The sequence below is a fragment of the Rhineura floridana genome, chromosome 4, assembly GCF_030035675.1.
Source record: "Rhineura floridana isolate rRhiFlo1 chromosome 4, rRhiFlo1.hap2, whole genome shotgun sequence".
NCBI classification, from domain to species: Eukaryota; Metazoa; Chordata; class Lepidosauria; order Squamata; family Rhineuridae; genus Rhineura; species Rhineura floridana.
Genome location: NC_084483.1, coordinates 150,473,645 through 150,494,459, shown reverse-complemented (window position 1 = coordinate 150,494,459; position 20,815 = coordinate 150,473,645). Strand labels below are relative to the sequence as shown.

Here is a 20,815-nt window from a genome sequence, read left to right as displayed (position 1 = left end):
AGAAAAGACAATAATACTGGGAAAAACAGAAGGGAGTAGTAAAAGAGGAAGACCATACAAGAGACCAAAAAGGAAGCCACAGACCTGAACCTACAAGATCTGAACAGGGTGGTTTATAACAGATGCTACTGGAGGTCGTTAATTCATAGGGTCGCCGTAAGTCGTAATCGACTTGAAGGCAACAAACGCCTTCGGCTTTTTCCCGCCGCTAGAGAGGGGCGGGCGAGCGAGCGGCTCAAGGCCACCCAGTGAAACCTGGAAGCGGAAGAGTCGGAGGGTGGTAAGATGGCGGCTTCCATGTCGCTCCTCTCGGGCTGGAGGCGTCTAATATCTGGTTTCTTGTGGGGCGGCTGTGCTCGGATCCCGTCTCGTGGACTCCGGCAAGGTGAGCGTCAACAGCTCCTGCTCTCTCTCGCTCTCTCTGTGTGCGTCTCTCTCCCAAAACCAACACAGCCTAAAGCTGAAGCGTTGAGAACAGAGGAAGAGTAGCCGACCATCTTCGTATAGGCTGAAGTAGGAAAACGGCATGAGAGCCTCATTCCCGACCCTCCTTCTAGGTGCGCGGAACCAATTCGGTTTCTGGCAGCCCCCGACGGGGAGGAAAAGGAAAAAAAGCTTCGCGGCGTTGGTGACCGTCCCTCAACGGGTTCATTAGCCTCCTGGGGTGGATTATCTAATTTGTCCCCCACCCCTTGAAAGGGGAAAAGCTGATGTGAATCCTTAGCAAGAAGTGGTCCAACCATGACAAGGGAGTTAAAGTAAAAAATTGGGAAAAGCTACAATTTCTGGCTGTCATGCAGCTATCAAAAGCGGAGTCCTATCATGAAAAAAGCTCTAGTCTTAGCATTAGGTTGCTTTTAGCGTTTTTGTCAAGGGGTATTTAAGGAGGCTTGGAGAAGGTCTCCTGAAAGGAAGAGGTATAGTCTCTTGATATTCAAGAGTACATGGGTGCTAATGCCACCCCTGAGACCCAAAGGGATCCAGAGCAATAACAGGTTCAGGTTGATTTTTGCCTTTAGTAGTTCTGAGATGGTTGCTAGTGAAAAGGTATAATGCGTATGTAGATTTATTTTTAATTACCCCATGTCCAAGGGTTAATGTGATTTTCTGTAGTTTTGGGGAGCAATTTTAGAGAGAGAATGTTACAAGGACAGACATAAGGAAAACAGTGACCAGTTATTCGGAAAGGTGTTGAAAATAAAACTGCTAATATAATGCTGTTGTACAAATCTATGGTGCAATTAATTGCATTTGGAATACTGTATACAATTCTGGTTAAAGGTAAAGGTGTCCCCGCACTTGTAGTGCGAGTCGTTTCCGACTCTTAGGGTGACATCTTGCAACGTTTACTAGGCAGACCATAATATGGGGTGGGATTGCCAGTTCTGTCCCCGGCCTTTCTTTACCCCCCAGCATATGCCTGGTACTCATTTTACCAACCACGGATGGATGGAAGGCTGAGCGCTTACCACTCTGCGCCACGGTTACGTCACCTCAAAAAGGATATTGTAGAGTTGGGAAAGGTTTAGAAAAGGGGCAACCAAGATGATCAAGGGTTCAGCATCTCCCCTGTGAGGAAAGATTGCCGCATTTGAGGCTTTTTAGAGAAAAGGCGAGTAAGAGGTGACATGAATTATACATGGCATGGACAAAGTGGATAGAGGGATGTTTTTCTCCCTCTCTCATAACACTAGAACACATAGACATCCAAGGAAGCTAAATGGTGGAAGATTCCAGACAGATAAAAGAAAGTACTTCTTCACACTGTTCCCACAAGAGGCAGTGATGGCCACCAACTTGGATAGCTTTAAAAGAGGATTGGACAAATTCATGGAGGATAACGGTATCAAAGGTATTAGCCGTCAGAGTTGATTTGATTTAAGTCAAATTGATTTAAATCATGATTTGAATCATTTACCTGAAGGACTCAATTTTAATGATTTAAATCACATTTTAAATCACTAGTGAGGAAGATTCTATTTAATCATCATTTTTCGTATGTATGTATGTATGTATGTATGTACTGCCTTCAAGTCGATTCCGACTTACGGCGACCCTATGAATAGGGTTTTCAGGAAGCTGAGAGGCAGTGACTGGCCCAAGGTCACCCAGTGAGCTTCATGGCTATATGGGGATTCGAACCCTGGTCTTCCAGGTCGGAGTCCAACACCTTAACCACTACACCACACTGAAGTACATTATTGTTTAATATGACCTTAATATATGTTCAGAGATGTAGGTTTTATTAGAAGGTAGATACACACTTAACATGACCCTCCGTGGCACAGAGTGGTAAGTGGCGGTAACGCAGCCGAAGCTCTGCTCACGAACGGAGTTCGATTCCAATGGAAGGAGAAAGTCGAATCTCCGGTAAAAGGGGTCAAGGTCCACTCAGCCTTCCATCCATCCGTGGTCGGTAAAATGAGTACCCGGCATACGCTGGGGGGGGGGGTAAAGAAAGGCCGGGGAAGGAACTGGCAATCCCACCCCATATATATGGTCTGCCTAGTAAATGTCGCAAGATGTCACCCTAAGAGTCGGAAACGACTCGCACTATAAGTGCGGGGACACCTTTACCTTTACCTTTTACACACTTAACAATTATTTTGAATTGTTTTCAGATTAATTTTCATCAAAAATGGAACAGTAATTTGATCATTTTAGTACTAAAACAGAATGATCTTGTGAAGTCATTCATGAGATGAACCAGCTGCAACTGTCCAATTAGTGATGATATTTTTGTTATAATGTGCCAGAATCACCACCACCAAACAGGCTTTTAAATTGTACCCATAAAATTATTTATTCTTCTGGTTAGTTTTCTGCTTCAACAAACAACAACAATAACAAATCACACATATAGTTTTTTTAATGGTTAACTATTCCGGTTTTTAGATAAATGTAAAGTTCTTTAAAAAATAAAATTTAGGCAATTCCTACCAAGTCAACATGAGAAACTTAAAATATTGGTGATACGGTTAATTCAGTCTTCTTCACCTTTGCCTTTCTTATTCATTGTCTTGAAAAGAGATACAAGCTTTCATGCTTTTCAGTTCCCAACTTATTTCTCAATTTAGAATGGATTAGTCCAAAGGAAGAAAAAAAATCTATTACTTCAGAAGAGGCTACTGCTGTTAAGAACTGGATTCTCACTTCAGTAGTCTCCTCCTTGTTCAGATCTACTTCATCTCTCCAAAGTCTTTATTCATTGACTTTATCTTTGCACTTAGAAAGAGGCAAGGCCTTGAGAGACAGAGAGAGTGTTCTTCATGTATACCACCTGCAGAATAGGACTGATTCAGGTTATCTCCCATCTCCATAGTGCTGTTAACATATTCATAGAATATAATTAGAAGTTGTATAATTAGTATTCATGATGATAGCTTTGACCTAGGCTTTTTTTACTAATTGTTTAAGGAAAATTTTAGGAAAATCCAATTTAAATTTTTAAAAATGGATTTTAATTACAAATAATTGATTTTTATCAACCCTGCTAGCCATGACGGTTATACTCTGCTTCCATGGTCAGAGGCAGTATGTTTCTGAATATCAGTTCCTGGAAACCACGGTGGGGAGTTCTCTTAGGCTCAGGTCCTGCGTTTGGGCTTCCCATGGGTATCTGGTTGGCCACTGTGTGAAGAGCATGCTAGACTAGATGGGCCACTGGCCTGATCCAGCAGGCTCTTATGTTTGTTCTGGGCTTCATATTGCCTGTCTCTATATATACCCACAGTAAAAATACAAATACCATTGTGGTGAAATGCTTACTTGTTGTCAATGTTACAGCAGTTTTTTAACATCACTCCTTCCAGTATTTAATAGGCACAATTTCGTTACTGAACAAGAATACATATGATTGGATATGAATATATCTCACATTCTATGTTTTTCTTTATATCTGCAGTTGTAGAAATTACTGACGGAAACACCAGTATTGTAAGTACAATGTCTGTCTTCTAAGTCTCAGATCCTTGTGTTTGTAAAGTAGCAATATTGCTTGTACAGGTAAATGCAAGTGAATAATTCCCAGTGAGTAACTAATATAAAGTTTAGGCCTCTTTTGCTGGGATACAGTGATTCTTCTGAAGAGAGTGAACAGATAACCTTTGCATCTCCTTCTAAACCCCATCCAAAATTATGTAGTGACCACTCCCTCAGTGGAGGAAATGTGTGAGCTGCAGAAAAACCTGCAGAGATTAGAGATGCCTACAATTCTGGAAGATTTATGTGTTCTCGAACGAGACACTTCTAAAAGTTACCATAATAGTGTGGAAGCTGCTGCTTCGGCTTTTGACTTCATGGTGCAGGAAGGAATCATACCACAATGGCACCCACACCGTGAAGTAACATCAAAAAGGGCTTTTGGAATCTTTCCATTCACTGTTATTTTGGAAACTTTATTTTTATTCTGAATGGGAGCGAAACATGCAGTGTCCTTATTTTACTTCCATTTTTTTTAAAGGAAACAAGTAGCATCTGACTTGAATGTCAGCCAAATGTAACAGTGTTACAAAAAAAAGCAAAAACAAGTAGGTGTTTAGCTTAATAAGCATAATGGCATATAATGTTTAATTCTCATGATCAACACCACATGAGACTATAAATATGGTATTAATATTAGGTTGAATCTTATTTCTTACAAACACATTGGTAGAGTGAACAAGCATGTTGGAAGGCCTATCATAGTTACTGTTATTGTTGATATTATTAGCAGCCTTGTGCCCAGCATTGCTCATAAATTCAAAGAAACCAAATAATCAGTGCAGTTTTGAAATCAGTAGTTAAAATCAATGCAAAAAGTGTGCCATTTTGATTCAAACTTATGTCCAGTTGTATCCAAACACAGACAAAAATCTGCTCCATGATCTCAGGAACCGTCCTGCAAAATTTCGTTGTGATATCTTAAGAGGTGTCCAGATGCATAGCGAACAGACAGCTTTCAAAAACATGTAGTAGATTATTGATTTGTATGCCACTTCACATAACTGTGCCAAAGCTCACAAAACAACTAACATACTAGTTCTCTGATCTCACTTCCCAGTCGTCTCGTATATTCCAGTTCTTCATCTGCTCTCACCCCAGCTCTTCTTCCAGATGCTAAGTTCCAAGTTATCCCTTCTGTGATTATATTGTCAAAGTATGTGTTTCTGTAGATTGTTTTTACTCCTTCACCCATATTTATTAACTAGTTGGTATTTGAATGATTCAGCAAATTTTCATCATGTTCAGCCCCAAGAAAGCAACAGAATGGGACTCAGTTTGGCAAAGTCCTGTTCCACTGTTTACAAAGGGCCTAGTCACAACTAATGTATCATGAATTGGCCCTTTTATTATTAAACATGAAAATATTAATAGGTAAATACAGTCTTATAGCATAAGCATGCTACAACCTTGAGAGTTCTTTAGCCATAAGGTAGCTCCCCTTTTATTGTCCCAAGTGCTTAGATATATTTAACTCTCAGTCTGCTGTTTTTATTAGTGTTTTGATTTTTTTAATGCTGATTTGTATTATGTTGTTACTTATTTTGTTTAATGTAAATCACCATGGAATCTTTTTTGATGAAGAGCAGTATACGCATTGCTAAATAAATACATTGGTGGAAGAATGTTAGTTGTACTTGGAAATTTTAGGTTAATCCTAGCCCATGAGGAAATAAGTGAAAGTGGGAGGAATAACTTATAAAACTGTGCCTGTGATAATACAGCCAAGAAAAACCTAATCATGAGCTTTCTAGAATATCATTGTAAGTTACAAGCAGAAATTAGACAGCCTTAAGTATCATGTACACTCTGAGGTTGTAGGTGGGGGACCGTTTTATTTATTTATTTATTTGAATTATATCCTGCCCTTCCTCCCAGCAGGAGCCCAAGGCGGCAAACAAAAGCACTAAAAACACTATAAAACATCATAAAAACAGACCTTAAAATACATTAAAACAAAACAACTTTAAAAACATTTTTTTAAAAAGCTTTAAGATCTTTCCCTACATTCTTTCTCCGTTAGTAGAAGTAATGAATTGCACTTGGGGAAAAACACAATTTAAAATATTTATGATTATTATAATATTGCTTCAAATGCTGACATCATGCTTGGATTGGACGGAGGTTTTCTAACAGAGATACCTTCTCTGGGAAGAAAAAGAGACCTCACAGCACTTCAGAATAAAAATACATCTTGCAGTGCTGTCGGGTTGGATTTTGGCTTAAAAATGCAAGGTCCTCTGTGCTCAGAGGTTGTTTTAGGAAGACAGTACTTCAGATATGGAGATGATTGGACGGCTTTTCAGTAGATTTTGAGTGAAATTCGCAAAACTATGTAGTATTAGTTGATTGTTGCTGTTCAGTACTAAATGGTGAAGGTTTTCACTGCATCCTCAAGAACAGTGTGGGATAGTTCACTGAAAATTCCCATCTGTGCTTTGATGGTGGGTGAATGTACTCATGGAAAAAAGAATACTCTGTGATGTTACGGATTTAGCACAGATGAAATTAAATATGCTCTGAAAGTGAGGTCACTCTTTTGATTTTATTTTTCTCTTTATTTTATAAGTGTAATCTGAATATGTTTTCCGGAACAGTTTGCTTTTCTCTTTCGCATCATAAATGTCTGGTTGGGAAAATAAATAAAGCCAAAATCTTGTGAGAAAGGTGCATGTGCCTCCATCCAGCACTTAGCGAAGCTCCGTGAAGATACTCGTGGTGGAGGCATGGACATTAGCTTTGATCTGTTGGGCCTTTCCAGAGTAACTCATGTTACATTTTGAGTAGTGTAATAAAACATTTTGCTATCTAAATTGTTATGCTGTTTTTGAGCCAGGTGACGTTAATATACATCTTTAATAGGGTTCTTGTGTACTAATAACCATGTTAAATCAATTTGGTGTACTTGTGACCCAGCTATATTAATTTCAAAATAATAGGCTACAGTAAAAGGATACAGGTTTTCACATCTTTAAAACAGAGAGTTCTTCTGTTCCTTCACCTTTTTGAATAAATCATTTCAAGATGGTCACCCTTCTACATAAGACTGAATTTGTTTGAACACTGTTGATCCCACAACTATTACTTTTTTTCTTTAAATATAGAGGTAAAACAACTTCATATTTATCATTATAGAAAATGGCAAAAACAAGAGGAAGCTATCCAAAAGGTGCTCTAGAAGACTAGTTCTGTTTTTAGAAAATGGTCTGAAATGTTTTGAGCTTTACAGTTCTCATTCAAGAGACAGAAAGCATGGGAATAGTTGTTTGTTCTCTCTCTGTCTCTCTCTCTCTCTCTCTCTGTCTCTTTCTTTCTCTCTCTCTCTCTCTCTCTCTCTCTGGAAAAAGTTGTAAAAGGCACCCTTGAAAAATAACTGTAAGGCTCAACTGTGAGACCATTTTCTAAAAAACAGGCTTCTAAAGTATCTTCAGATGCTGATTTTGCCATGGATTGATGCAGCTCTCTGGATTGCTACACATAATGTGCATGCTGTCCTTCAAATCTAGGTCAGAATTTTTTGTTGCAAGATAAATGAGTCTACAGGAAAAGCTGCTAGTTAGTTGTATTCCTCCCCAGAGTAAAGTAGGGACTTCTCTTCTGCTCCTCCCCCTCCCCCAAAAGTCACACCTACGTGAAACATGCACGGAGAAGATAGTACGTACCATTTAATTAGTTTACTGGTTGAGAATACCACCATAAATTGTGGAAATGAATAACTGATTTTATCATTAGACCAGCTGTCTATGTGGTTCGGTTCCCACTATTGACAGCTATAGGATCTTCCAAGTTTTTCACAATCCTACTAACTCGCCCCTTGACCTGAAGTACCACGTAAGTACTACGAAAATTATATTGGATAAATAACTAGTAGGCAAGAAATGAGGGGTCAAAACTAACAATTGGGCTATATGATTCTCCTGACAGTCCATTAGTACAGCCCATTACCTTCTTTTTATGGCATGTAGTCCTTCACAGATGGTTTGATCTGAACTCCACAAGTATGTACACCATCCATCACCTTCTTGTATGCAGTCCTGTCTCTACCTAAACTCTCCCTTTCCTCTGATGCAGCTGCAACTCTTGAGTTTTATTGACTCCCTCAGCTCCAGCCATCTCTGTGGATCTGCCTTCTTCCCCTCAGTTCCTTGTACCCAGTATATCATTGGAATAGAAGGTTTGCCCACATACCTTAGAGTTAAAAAGATCCTTAAGCCATAAGGATTGCCTGTGCAGAATTAAGTGAAGCTAGAAAGGATGGTTGCCAATGGTAAGCGGCGGTAACGCAGCCATAGCTCTGCTCACAGCCGGAGTTCGATTCCAACGGAAGGAGGAAGTTGAATCTCCAGTAAAAGGGGTCGAGGTCCACTCAGCATTCCATCCATCGATGGTCGGTAAAATGAGTACCCGGCATATGCTGGGGGGTAAAGGAAGGCCGGGGAAGGAACTGGCAATCCCACCCCATACGTACGGTCTGCCTAGTAAACGTCGCAAGATGTCACCCTAAGAGTTGGAAACGACTCACACTACAAGAGCGGGGACACCTTTACCTTTATCAACTAATAAGTACTTGAGATTTACTAGGAGAACATTGCAGCAAGGAAAATACAGGAACTGTGCTAAGAATATCTACCCACGTTGTTGGAGGGAAGGATTTTGTAAAGCATTTGTAGAAGAGGATAATTATAGTGTGAGGCTACCTATGTTATGAGCCTTTCACCTGTGTAGATTGTACCTGCTGAAGCTAAGTTTGTAGACCAATCCCATAAGCCTAGGGGCCAAATGTAGCCTTCGGGACACCTCCTTAGCTACATCCCTCACCAGCTCTACTTTGCACCCTCCTTGAATGTTTTGCCTGGCTGGAATGTGTCCTTGAACTCTGCTTTGCCTGGATAGAAGATAAAGAGGTGTGTGTATGTGTACAACTAGCCTGCTGTGCAAAGGTAAAGTTAACATTCATTGCTCCACCTGCTTTTGCCTCTGACCCTCAGAATATCACCCAGAGGTAACGTGGCCCTCAGTCTGAAAAAGGTTCTCCTCTCCTGCTGTATGATCTCAGGAAACCCGAAGACCAGAGCCAGTGCAGCCAACAATCAAGATGGCAGCAAGGCCATCAACCCTTTAGGGATGCCTCTGCCTCTATCTTTAGTGATTATCAGCATGTGTGCATGGGGCATGCACAATGAGACGCTAACACGACACGTGGGAGAAGTGGTCTTATTGAAGCTCATGCTGCTGTAATGGGGTGTGTGTGCATGCATGCTCCTGGGAGCCCCCCACTCTGTGATCTGCAGCAGCATCCGGTCATGTTACCCGATGCTGCCCCAGATCACAGAGTGGGAGCGCCACCCTCCCACCCTGAGGAAGGGCATCTCTGGCCTGCAGGGGCCCTTGGCCAGGGCCCAACCTGACTGCCTGCTGGCACCAGGCCTGCTGAAGTAACCTAGACTGCAGGTCTTTTAATATTCTTGCAATGTTGCTAGATCATCATGTAAACATCAGTAGTACAGTCTAACATTTACAAAATTAGTCATCTGGAATATGTATATCCTCCCTAGTTTGTGGCTGTCAGGCCTGCTGCATCTGACTGGTTTTTTATAGAATGGTTTTAAATCAATGAGTTGACTATTTTATAAGAACTCTCTGATTCTGGCTGTATCACATGAGAGAGGGCTATGGTTTGCTTTTAAAAACTTGTTTGCTCCTGCTTTTAAAAAGGGGGATATACAAGCTGATTGACAGGAAATGCTTCTTGTCAGATAGACCAAGATGTTATGTACAGTAGGGACCCGCTTTACAGCGATTCACTAATGCAGCTGCTTTCAATTAAGGAAAGTCCCCGCATTAAGGCGCTTGTTCCACTTTTACAGCGGTTTTTTTCCATCGCGCGCCATTTTGACGTCATTTTCGCGCAATGCGCCCCATTATCGTCAATGAGTTCCACTTTACGGCTATTTCCGCTTTATGACGGCAGTCCGGAATGGAACCTGCCGTATAAGTGGGGCCCACCTGTACTTCCACAAGGGAAATGCTATCAGTTTGGCCTATCTAAAGCTAAATTTTGACTACACTTTAGGAAAAGTATGCTGCAGGGAGCCATCCTGGTCATTATAAATACTCATATAGTTCTGATAAATGGGAGAAGCTTCTCTTTCCCACAGCTGTTAATAAAAAGAGCCGACTCCAGGCTTCTGCAACATATGAAGCCATGTTTGCTAATGTCCTGAAAGTGGTAATTTCAAAAGAATGTCTTGTTACACACAGCTAGCTATTTTGGCCATGAAGCGCTGCTATTTGTGTGCCTTTTAGAGCGAGCTATGCTCATTAGACAGATTTTCTGTAAATGTGTTGCTCCATAATAAAATGGAATCCTCCTTACAAGCAGTTGACTAATTCTTGAAATTGGTGACTATTGCAAAATGGCAAGTGCTGAAATCTTTTCTCGCCTAAATAGCACTCTCTTGTTGCCTTTGTGTAGTACATTGCCAGTTATCCTTTTCCTTAATTTTTTTTTAGTTAGAAATTAAGCAGTAGTCTGATGTATATTTGCAAGTCTGAAATCTATATCTTTCACTTCTTCTTCTGCCTGTCACCTGTTTCCTAGATTGAAGGTAAAGTTCTAGAAGATGTGGAGGCTCCAACTCCTCCAAATCCTTCTGGCCAGTGCCCTATCTGTCGCTGGAACCTGAAGCACAAGTATACTTATGAGGTGAGTGTGTGTGCTGAGTACAGCCTCAGGAGTTGTACTGCATTTTCAAAACCTGAAAACAGCATGTAGCTACTAGATGTTACTACTGTTTAACCCAGTGATTCTCAAACAGTGTGCCGCGGCACATTGGTGCGCCGCAAGAGGTGACTAGGTGTGCCGCGAATATTATGAAAGTATATTTTAAAAATGAGAAGAAACCCATTTGTAAACTTCAAGTTATTTTTATTCATAGTTTAAAATATATTAATATATTTTTAATTTTGTACACGAAGTGCGCCAGAAAATGTTTATATGTTTTACAGTGCGCCGCGAACCAAAAAAGTTTGAGAACCACTGGTTTAACCCCTGGCAGAGTTATTTGGAAGTTACTGGCCCATAAGGGAGTTTCCCTGGACACTTTGGAGGCCCACTCTGATAAGCTGCTTGAGACACTTTGAGGGAAAAGTTGTTTGGGTCCGTAACTATCTTGATACCATAGTTAGTGCAAAATCAGGTGAAGTGTCCAACACCACATCTAGCCAGGTTTTATGGGATCAATTTCAGTCGATGCAGCCTGAGGATGCTGACAGCCATGCATCCAACGGTGTGCTCTTTCTCTGTCCATTGTGGTTAATAAAATCTAGCTGGAAGGGTGAGTCCAGGATGTGATGAATGTGTTGCTATGTGATGGTAATGTCCGCTGCTTTGAAAGAGGCGGTGATGCACTTGCTCCTAAAAAAGCCCCACCCTGAACCCACTCTTCTATGATAGCTACTGGTCAGTTGCTAATAGACCTTTGCTTGGGAAGGTGATTGAGAAGATCATGGCAGAGCAGCTGCTGGCACTCCTGGATGAAACTAAGTATCTAGACCCATTTCAATTTGGTTTCAGGACTGAATTAGCCTTGGTCATCCTGATGACCTTTAACAGGAGAGGGACAAGGGAAGTGCAACCTTGCTTTGTTCTACTTGATCTCTCAATGGCTTTTGATACCACTGATCGTTATTGGTCTTCTAGAATATAGATACAATTGATACTGCACATCCTTCCATGCCATTCACATACCAATGGGGCACTTTCCCCCCAATCTGTAGCTGTGCACATTTTGGCAGCTGTCATTACTATGTTTACACTTCAGCTTTCTGCCAATGCATTAACCGTCGTTTACTATTGAAAATAATGGCTTACAGTATAATAGACACAGTACAAAAGAAGAGGAACATAAGGAAATGAAGGTACCAACTGATACATAAAGTGAGATACAATTCTGGGAGAGAGAAAGCAGCAAATGGTGGTTAATATTTTTCAGGCCAGTGGATGCACCTTACATCCTCTCCAAGCTTTGAATGGATCTGGAAGCATCTGAATGACCAAAGTACCATTTCTTTCTGCTTTCTGGTCAATGTGTGAACTGGCTTTCAAGAAAGCATTGCAGAGAAAGGTGAAAAAGGAAATTTAGAAGAAAAAATGCAGTGTGCTGAACCCTTAAAGTATCGTAAGAAAAGGCCTGAAGTCAGCAGTTCATCAGTTGTTTAATATGAACAATAAGAATTTACCTCTCAAATGTTGTTTTCACAAAGGTTATTCAAAGTCTTGGATAGAAGGGGTAAAAAAAAATACCATGCTGGAAATGGAAAGGAAGAGAACCAGACAAGGACACACCATTAAAGATAAGGAAACCAAAGCTGCAAAATAGTTAATGTCAATGGGATTAATAGGCTAGAGATAGAAATGCATCTGGAAGAAAAATAGCTTGTGAGATGGCAGACTCACTAATAATAAGGAAAAGAACAAGACAAATAAGGAGTTGAAAAAGAGCTTTAAATAATTTAGCAGTGACGATCTTGTGAATGAACTTTCAAGTCAAAGCAGGTAAGGAAACAGTAGGGACATGGAATTAATTTGTAGGTCTGGATTGCATGCATCCCAAGGGGAGTTGCTAAGATACTGCTCCAATAAATTGTTTTTAAGAAACACTTGGACTGAAGAAACATGTGTGAAAATAATGGAAAATGGCAGGCCAGTATCATATGTTTTGGAAGTGATCATGACATTTGCCACACAAGTGTTATAGCCAGACAACACATGATGGTAAACACATGACTTAATACCACATGTATCTTAGTCTAAACTGCAAATAGTGACTGTGGGGACATGGTATGTCAGGATTGGGACCATTGCAGGTGGGTGAGTTTATCCTCTAGCTTCCCTGAATCTGCTATTTGCTTTTGAGATGCATTTTTTGTTGGGACCGTGGTATTTTAATATATTTTATTATCTTGGAGAACATAATGTTAAATGAACGGATAATTCAAAACAGTTGCAAAGCTAAGTACACAAACATTACTGCAAATGTAGCTGATTTGATACTGTAGGCTACACTTAGTTCAAGAGAAATTCTTTGCCTCCCACTACAGTTGACAGGTTAGTAAGACAAAAATAGGGAAGAAGTGTCTGTCCTGAGGGAAGCCATTATTTTTTAATAAGTTGTGTGCTCTGGTAATACAAGCCATTCCCTTAAAACAAGAGACATCTGGCAAGCCTGCTTTCCACCCATAGCCATAGAGCCATCATTTCATTGTTGGCATCAGCTATTATTTCTAAAACGCCCCTTGAGTATACAGTTCTTAACTCATCCTTACAACAATCCTGTGAGGCAAGCTTAGGCTAAGATAGTGATTTGGCCGAAATTGTCTGGTGAGCTTTGTGGTTTCATGTCCAGACCCATAACTTCTGTCTGTTTTATCACATTGGCATTCCTTACATGGAAAAAGAACGTTAGGGAAGATGAGGATCTTGTCTTTCATATAGCCTTGAACAATAGAACCTTATTTGCATTGCTGAAGGCAGCACTTAAGCTGACACTTGTTTGGAGGCTTAGTGTAGGATCTCTTATAGTTCAATTTTCAGTAGATATTTGTGTTCATTCTATTGTTACCAGCCCAAAGCCAGTTTCTCAGCAGTGCTTGTATGTAATGAGAAACAGCTTCGTCTTAGGGTAGAATACCAGCCCTTTCCCACATTAAGTAATGCTGCTGATTTCTCAGGGATGGTGAATTTAAACATTATTTATTTATTTATTTTATTTCTGCGATTTATTTATCGCCCATCTGGCTGGAAACCGAGCCACTCTGAGCGATGTACAAAGTCATAATATATAAGTATCACAACATCAAAACAGCAATAAAACTAAAACAACAGGTAAAGGTCACCACAGCAAAGTTCAACAAAGCTTCTGGCCCGTATAGTCCACAAGGTGCGTCATTTGCGAAACCGAAAGCGACATCTCCTCTCACTCTCAGCATCCAGCATCCAGCGTAGCAAACAGCAAGAGGCGGCACAAACAGGCCCCACGAAGACGCGACCAACAGGAAAGTTCTCCCCGAGAAGCCAAAAGCAAAGGCGATGAGAGGCAAAACGAACAAGGCCAGCACGGCAGGACAACGGAGGCTAACACTTGTAGTGGAATACTAAATGCCTAACTGATTATAATGAGTTTTAGGATTTGCATCCATCATTATAGAGCCCATTCAAGGGCTAGACTATATTTGGGGCATGTTTTTCAGGGCAATGTATAGTATCGCCTATACCATTTGAGCTGTATTTTCTGGGCTATGGAATGGGACTCGCTGCTTTTGCAGGCATGTCTAATGATTCAATTAAATGGTTTTTTTTAAATCAAAGCTGTTATTCCTCCCACTGAGGAGTCTCTTTGAATTATACCCTTTTAATAAATCAGCCAACCACATCAAGGTTGATGGTCCATCCAGAAACTCTTTGGTGGGAAAAGTTCCCTGCTTTGCTTCCCTGAGCTGAACAAGGACAAACCTCCTGCAGTAATGTGCTCCCAAGGAGTTGCAAACTTGTCTCCTGTTGTTGATGGGCAGCTAGTCCTCAAAGCCATACTGGCACACAGGTGTGCAAAGGTGCGAGTTTCTAGACCAGTACCTCCCTTAGAATTCACCAGCTATCACTCTTAAGCACACTGCCAGACTTGTCTCCCAATACATAACATGTGGGGCAGGGTTACACTAATAGTAATAATACTATTACCTTATTAGTAATAAAGCCCTGCTAACATGTTTTTATAACCAGTAATATACTGGTCATGTGCCATAGTCCTTATTAGCTCAGCAACTCTGCTGCATCATGTAAACATTCCTGATAAGAGTTGATAACATCAGTAGTGTATTATGTTGTAAAATTTGAAAATCTAGTGCATGTGAGGCTGGAAAGGCACAACAGGGAAACTAAAATAATCCAATTAAAATTAATTAAAATTGGATTGTGTAATGGAAGTTACAATTAACCTCTTAGCAATTCTTTATATTGTCTGTTTGATATGACTTGGACAGCATATGTAGCTGAGTGCTGTAAATATGTGAATGCAATGACTTGAAATTTCAGACTAAAATGGGGGCGGGGGAGAGGCAATTGCATCAATTGTCCTGTACTTGTATCCTCAGCTTTGATAAGAATGGATGTCTTTTTTAAGAGGAGGGTTCTACTTTTCTCCCTTTCTCCAAACACTTAAGTCCAAGGGTAACTGGTTTGACAATCCACTGGTGATCTCTGTTTATATCTCCCCTCTGCCTTAAATTAACTGGGTGGCCTTAAGGAAGCTGCTCTTTTGGCTTCAGCTGGCTAATAATACTAACCAACTTTACAGGGTGATTGTAAGAATTGCAATAACATAAATAGGCTCTGAAGGTCTATATTGGTGCTATTTGTTTTGTTCTTTTTAGTTTATTTGATTTCACAGTTAATTGACTGCAATCAAAAACTGTTTTTTTCACTGGGAATTTTGGGTTAGAATGTGGAAACCTTAGACATAAAGAATGCCTTAACCTGATAGCTTGAAATATCAGAGGAATGCACAGAGGAGAAGCAGCAGATCTTGTACAACCCAAAGGGATGGAATATTATTCATTTTAAGAATGTATTGGATAGTATAAACAGACCCTGGCTCAAACTCTGATGATTTTCAGTCAGATCGTTTTCAGTCAGAATGTTAACACTTGTCAGCTCTCCAGGTGGCCTCAGGTATTGGTTCTGTCCACGATTTTAGCTAACCTCTGATTCCACATAATCTGTTGTTCACACTGGAGTTTTTTTCTTCCAGTGGAAGAAATCACCCTGTGGAGGTGAAGGCAGAACATGTTTCCTCTTTTCATGCGTGGAACATGATTAGTATGACGATGCAATAAATGTTATCTCATTTTGGCCTCACAGAGTGGAGACAGAACTGCAGTCTCTGCTTATTAGCCTTGAATTAATTCAATCCAAGTTGTTTTCATCAGATCCTACAGATTACAGGGGTGGGAATCTGGGTTCAGCCTCTCCCAGGAGCTGTCCAGTGATTAAAGCAAATCTGTGGTTGCAGTCTTGGCTGCCCGCTAGCACACAATGTTGATTTCATGGAACATGACGGCAGTGTGTAAATCTGCCAGAATATTCCTTCTTGCCTTTAACCCTTTTACTGTACATTCTTGTTTGTTTCTCTTGCACCCTCAAACCTGGCTGTATCTTTCTGCATTGTCCCTGTGGTTTAGATAATCTGTGTGAGGATAACGAGAGTCTCTAGCCTGTTGCTCTTTGAATCTTTCTGGAGTTGCTGTAACCTTTTGCTAACCATTGGCCCTCTTAAGTCAAATGGTTTAGAGTATGATTTGCAGGGCTAGAAATGGGTAGGATCTAATTAGTTTGTTTTGAAATGACATTTTACAAGTGAGAAGTAGATTGGTTGCTGCCTACGTTTGGTCAAATAGAATCTGGAAATGAGCCCTTTCTGTTGATGATAATGGAGATAAAGAAACTGCATCCTTCGGCTCCCTCTCTTTAAAATGACAGCTCTGTTGCGCTTTAGAAAGGGATAGGTACATTAAGGAATTGAATATAATAGGTATAGGACTTTGTCAGATCTTCTCATATTTCATATAAATCAGTGCTTGTTGCTTTGAGCAGCCTGAAATTTGCCACTGACTTCTACTATTCGCAAACAACTTGTATAACTGTTCTGAAGCATTTGCCCCTGAGGTACTCGATCTGAATTTTTCTTTCAGTTTCCTTCATGGAAATGAGTTCATTTTGCATGCAGTAGTTGTGAAGTAAAATTGTCAACACTTCTCCAAATAAATTAGTAACTATACAGTCACTAGTTAAGTTGACCTCTTTTGATACATTCATTGATGGGACCTTGCAGGGGCGGCTCCAGACTTCTGAGGGCCTGCTGCTGCGAAGAGAGAAAAATAACTTTATTTAATGCCTAGGCGCAACCACAATCGCAACCCCCCTCTGAGATTTGTCTGCTGGTGATAGCTGCGTAAGCCTCACTGCCAGCACAACTCTTGGCTCCTCACACCTCTTCCCTTCTCCAGCTCCTCTTTGAGTGGGTTGGGCCCAAATTTGGCTGTCTCCTGCTGCTCTTTGCTCTTCTGTCTCAGTCCTTGAAATCCTCCCTGGAATGGCTGTGGAGAGAGGAGGCAGGCTCCCTTAAATAGCCCACAAGCTGATGTGGGCAGGCCTGAGCCCTCACAAGAAACTAATGGCCAGACGATCAGCTCCCACAGCGACATCCCGCCTTCCTCCTCCCCAGTGCTGGAGCAAAGGCACTCTCAAGTGTGACCTCTTCTTCCTTTCCTTCGGATGCCCTACCAATCTGCAGCTCAGGCTCTCAGCGCCCAGAGAGCTTCGGCTATGGGGCGGTATATAAATTGAATAAATAAATAAATAAATAAGCCAGGAATTGTGATTTATAGCTTGATTTGCTGGCAGGTTTGGGGCAGTGAGGAGCTCCTTTGAGCTCCTGGGCCCTCAGCCAGTGCCCCACCTGGGCTAGCCCTGGAGCCGGGCCTGTCACCCAGTGAGCTTCATGGCTGAGTGGGGATTTGAATCCTAGTCTTCCAGGTTCTAGTCTAACCACTACACCACAGTTATAGGTTCTCTGGATATTCTGACAGCAGTGCTACAAAACTCATTTTGACAAGTCTGCTAGTGGTCTGTTAATGTATTTTTAAAGAGAGCTAGCTTGCACTTATTTTATCTTATTTATTTATTTATTATTAATTAAATTTATACCCCGCCTTATGGCCAAAAGACCCTCAAGGCGGCTTACAAAAGAAAACGAACATAACAATACATCAATAGAACATAATATATCAATAAAATAATACAATTCTCAAAATTAAATAATTCTCAAAATTAGATAACAAATAATATTATTGAAAGCAAATTATTGAGCAAGTGTTACTTTATTTCTGAACAAGTTCTTATTCTGTATGTTGATATACCTATCACAGTGCCAAATATGCATGCAATCCAGCTGTGGATCTTGGCTTTCCTTTTTAAGTGTGCAGGTGGTGATCTGCCAGAGGGCATACGGGGGAGAGCAGCAGCATGACTGTACCCCATTGTGTTCCCATGACTACCTGGCACCCAGTTCCTGCTTCATACTCATTTTTTTAAAAGACCTATGTTGGCCTTCCTTTTGCCTTTTATCCTTTGTCCTACACCAGACTTGGAGTAAAACATCAGGTGTTGCCAAGTGGATCATAGGAGGCGATGCACACTTCTATGGCTGGAGAAAGAACTGGAAATGAGAGAAGTGACCTACCACTGATGAATGATGCACGGCTGCTTATGCCAAATGTGGAAATAGAAATCAAATTCCTAAATTCAAAGGAAGTACCTGTCACATAGAGATGTAAAATTTCTGGAAATGTTGACGTTTCTATGATTTTTTGCGGGGTGGAGGGATAGAATTTTGGGGGGAAATGGAAAAATATGCAATATTTGTTTAGCACAAGGATTTCCATTTGCGCAACAGAACCTTCCTTCTCTCCCTGCACCCTCCCTAAATCTGCTCCCAAGGGTTTGCAGGGGCAACCAGAATAGATTTAGGGGGTGCACAGGGAGACGAGAAGGATGGGAAGTTCCTTTGTGCAGCCAGAAGTCCTCATGCTAAGAACTACTTTTTAGACATCATCCTTTATTTTTTCAACTTTTTTAAAAAAGCAATTTTTAGCAAGGAATAGCTTACTCAGTTGGATGAATACATTAGTTAGGTGCAAATGAATACATCAGTTTTCAGATCTTTAAAACAATATACATTTGCATAGCCCAGAATATATTACTGCTGTTAGGTAGTTCTCTATCTCCAGTTCAGATGATTTTTGTAAAACAGACAATTAATAAGACAATTGGGGTGGGGGGATTAATCAGTTTAGTTATCATTTGACAAAACACACAAGGTTTGAGATTCACAGCAAAAGCTAATATAATTCAAAAATAAAACTTGTGAAAATGTGTGCTATAACCCTAGATTTTTGAAGCTTAGTCCTGGTCACCAAATGCCATTTCATTTGAGGAGTCCTGGGGCTGTGCAAAACTTTGTAACAAAGAATCGATCCAATGATGTTAAACGTGGGCAAAGTAAGTGTTTGTGTGCATGGTGCGCATATTGTTGGAGCTAAGTTAACTCCTAAAGAAGCTTTCATTGCAGTCCCAGTTTCCTGTAAAGTAAACTTATTTTTAAAAAATTGTTTCCCACTTTTTATTGCTGAGTCAATTCTGGTGCAGGGTACATTAAAATTAAACCAGCAACTTAAATAGAAACACAGTAGTGATAAATAGTTACTACATCTTAATAACCAGGAGAAAACACAATACAATACTAAATCCATCAAAGTCTAGTGCAAAAACCTAACCAAACAGAAAATTTATTTATTTATTTATTTTATTAGATTTTTATACCGCCCGACTAGCATTAGCTCTCTGGGCGGTGTACAACAAAATATAAAAATACAAAAACATCTCAAAATCTCATAATAAAATACAGCATAAACATATGTAAAAACAAGAAATCAGAAACAATTACAACAAAATTTAAAACTAAAACAAGTTACATATTAAAACGCCATAGCAAAGAGGAAGGTCTTAACCTGGCGCCGAAAGGACAACAATGTCGGCACCATACGCACCTCTTCAGGGAGACTGTTCCACAATTCGGGGGCCACCACTGAGAAGGCCCTAGATCTTGTCACCACCCTCCAAGCCTCCCTATGAGACGGAACTTGGAGGAGGGCCTTCGATGTAGAGCGTAGTGTACGGGCAGGTTCATATCGGGAGAGGCGTTCCGACAAGTATTGTGGTCCCGCACCAGCTGTGTCTTGGATGAGAGGGGGTTCCACAGTTGAGGCACCACCACTGACAAGGCCCTCCCCCATGTTGCTGCAGGGTATATGCATTTGAAAACATGCACCTGCCATGTTCATCATTCACATTTGCCTTCTTCCATATTGACCTGCCCATGGTCTGAGATCAGCAGATGAGGCCCTCCTTGTGGTCCCTCTTCAGTATGAGGTACACGGTATGGGAGCTGGGGAAAGGGATTTTTAAGTGCCTGTTCCTTATATGTGGAGCTCCTTCCCTACTGAGGTGCGTCTGGCCCCATCTCTGTATAATTTTAGGCAGCTGTTAAAAGTTGCCTGTTAGTAGGAGGAGAGACCTGATCTCTGATTCCACTATTTTTTTTAGTTATTTGTTTAACTTTTTTGTTATTTGTTATGTGTTTTTAAGGATTTTGTTTTATGGATTTTTTATCTATTTGCTGTTGTAGACTTTCCAGTGGCTTGTGCAAAGGATGGTATATGAGCTATCTAAATAACAATAAATAAACAGCTCCCATGTTGCTGTAGCTATGTGCAAGTTAGCCTTTACTTAAATTCTACTCTTTAGTCTCAGCTCAACATAACTTTTAAAATGTTGCACTTAGCAAAACTTGTGACTATCTAATATTCTAGTTACACTAGGAAAATGCTGTATGTAATTTATTTTGCCACAAGGTTGAAAGCTCTGGAATTCCCTCTTAGATGGGGTTGCAATATTGCTCTTTGGATTTCTTTCCAAAGAAGGTGCAAAAAAACCCTTTAATTCTGGAAGCCATGTTTTGGATTCTCCATTTTATCAAGGGCACAAATAACAATAAGCAGATGGGTTTAAACTTTATAAATAAGGAATCAAAAACGTCATGCTTCAGGATAGAAACCAATTAATAACTGATATGGGCATGCTGAGGGTCAATTTATTTTATAATTATTTTTTGCCTTGTTTCTTGCACTACTGAAATAATACAGAGAAGGATGAAGGTCT

At 40.5% G+C, this 20,815-nt stretch overlaps 1 protein-coding gene across 1 annotated transcript in view; it reads left to right on the top strand.

Annotated features, from left to right (window-relative positions):
- The first annotated feature begins 211 nt into the window (after window positions 1-211).
- The window catches only part of MRPS18A (mitochondrial ribosomal protein S18A), a 35,322-nt gene continuing 14,718 nt past the window's right edge, over window positions 212-20,815 (top strand). Inside the window, exons 1-3 of the mRNA XM_061624809.1 lie at window positions 212-385; window positions 3,905-3,936; window positions 10,583-10,687. Coding sequence (XP_061480793.1) covers window positions 286-385; window positions 3,905-3,936; window positions 10,583-10,687 — 237 coding nt within the window. The 5' untranslated portion in view covers window positions 212-285. The remainder of the gene's footprint in view (window positions 386-3,904; window positions 3,937-10,582; window positions 10,688-20,815) is intronic.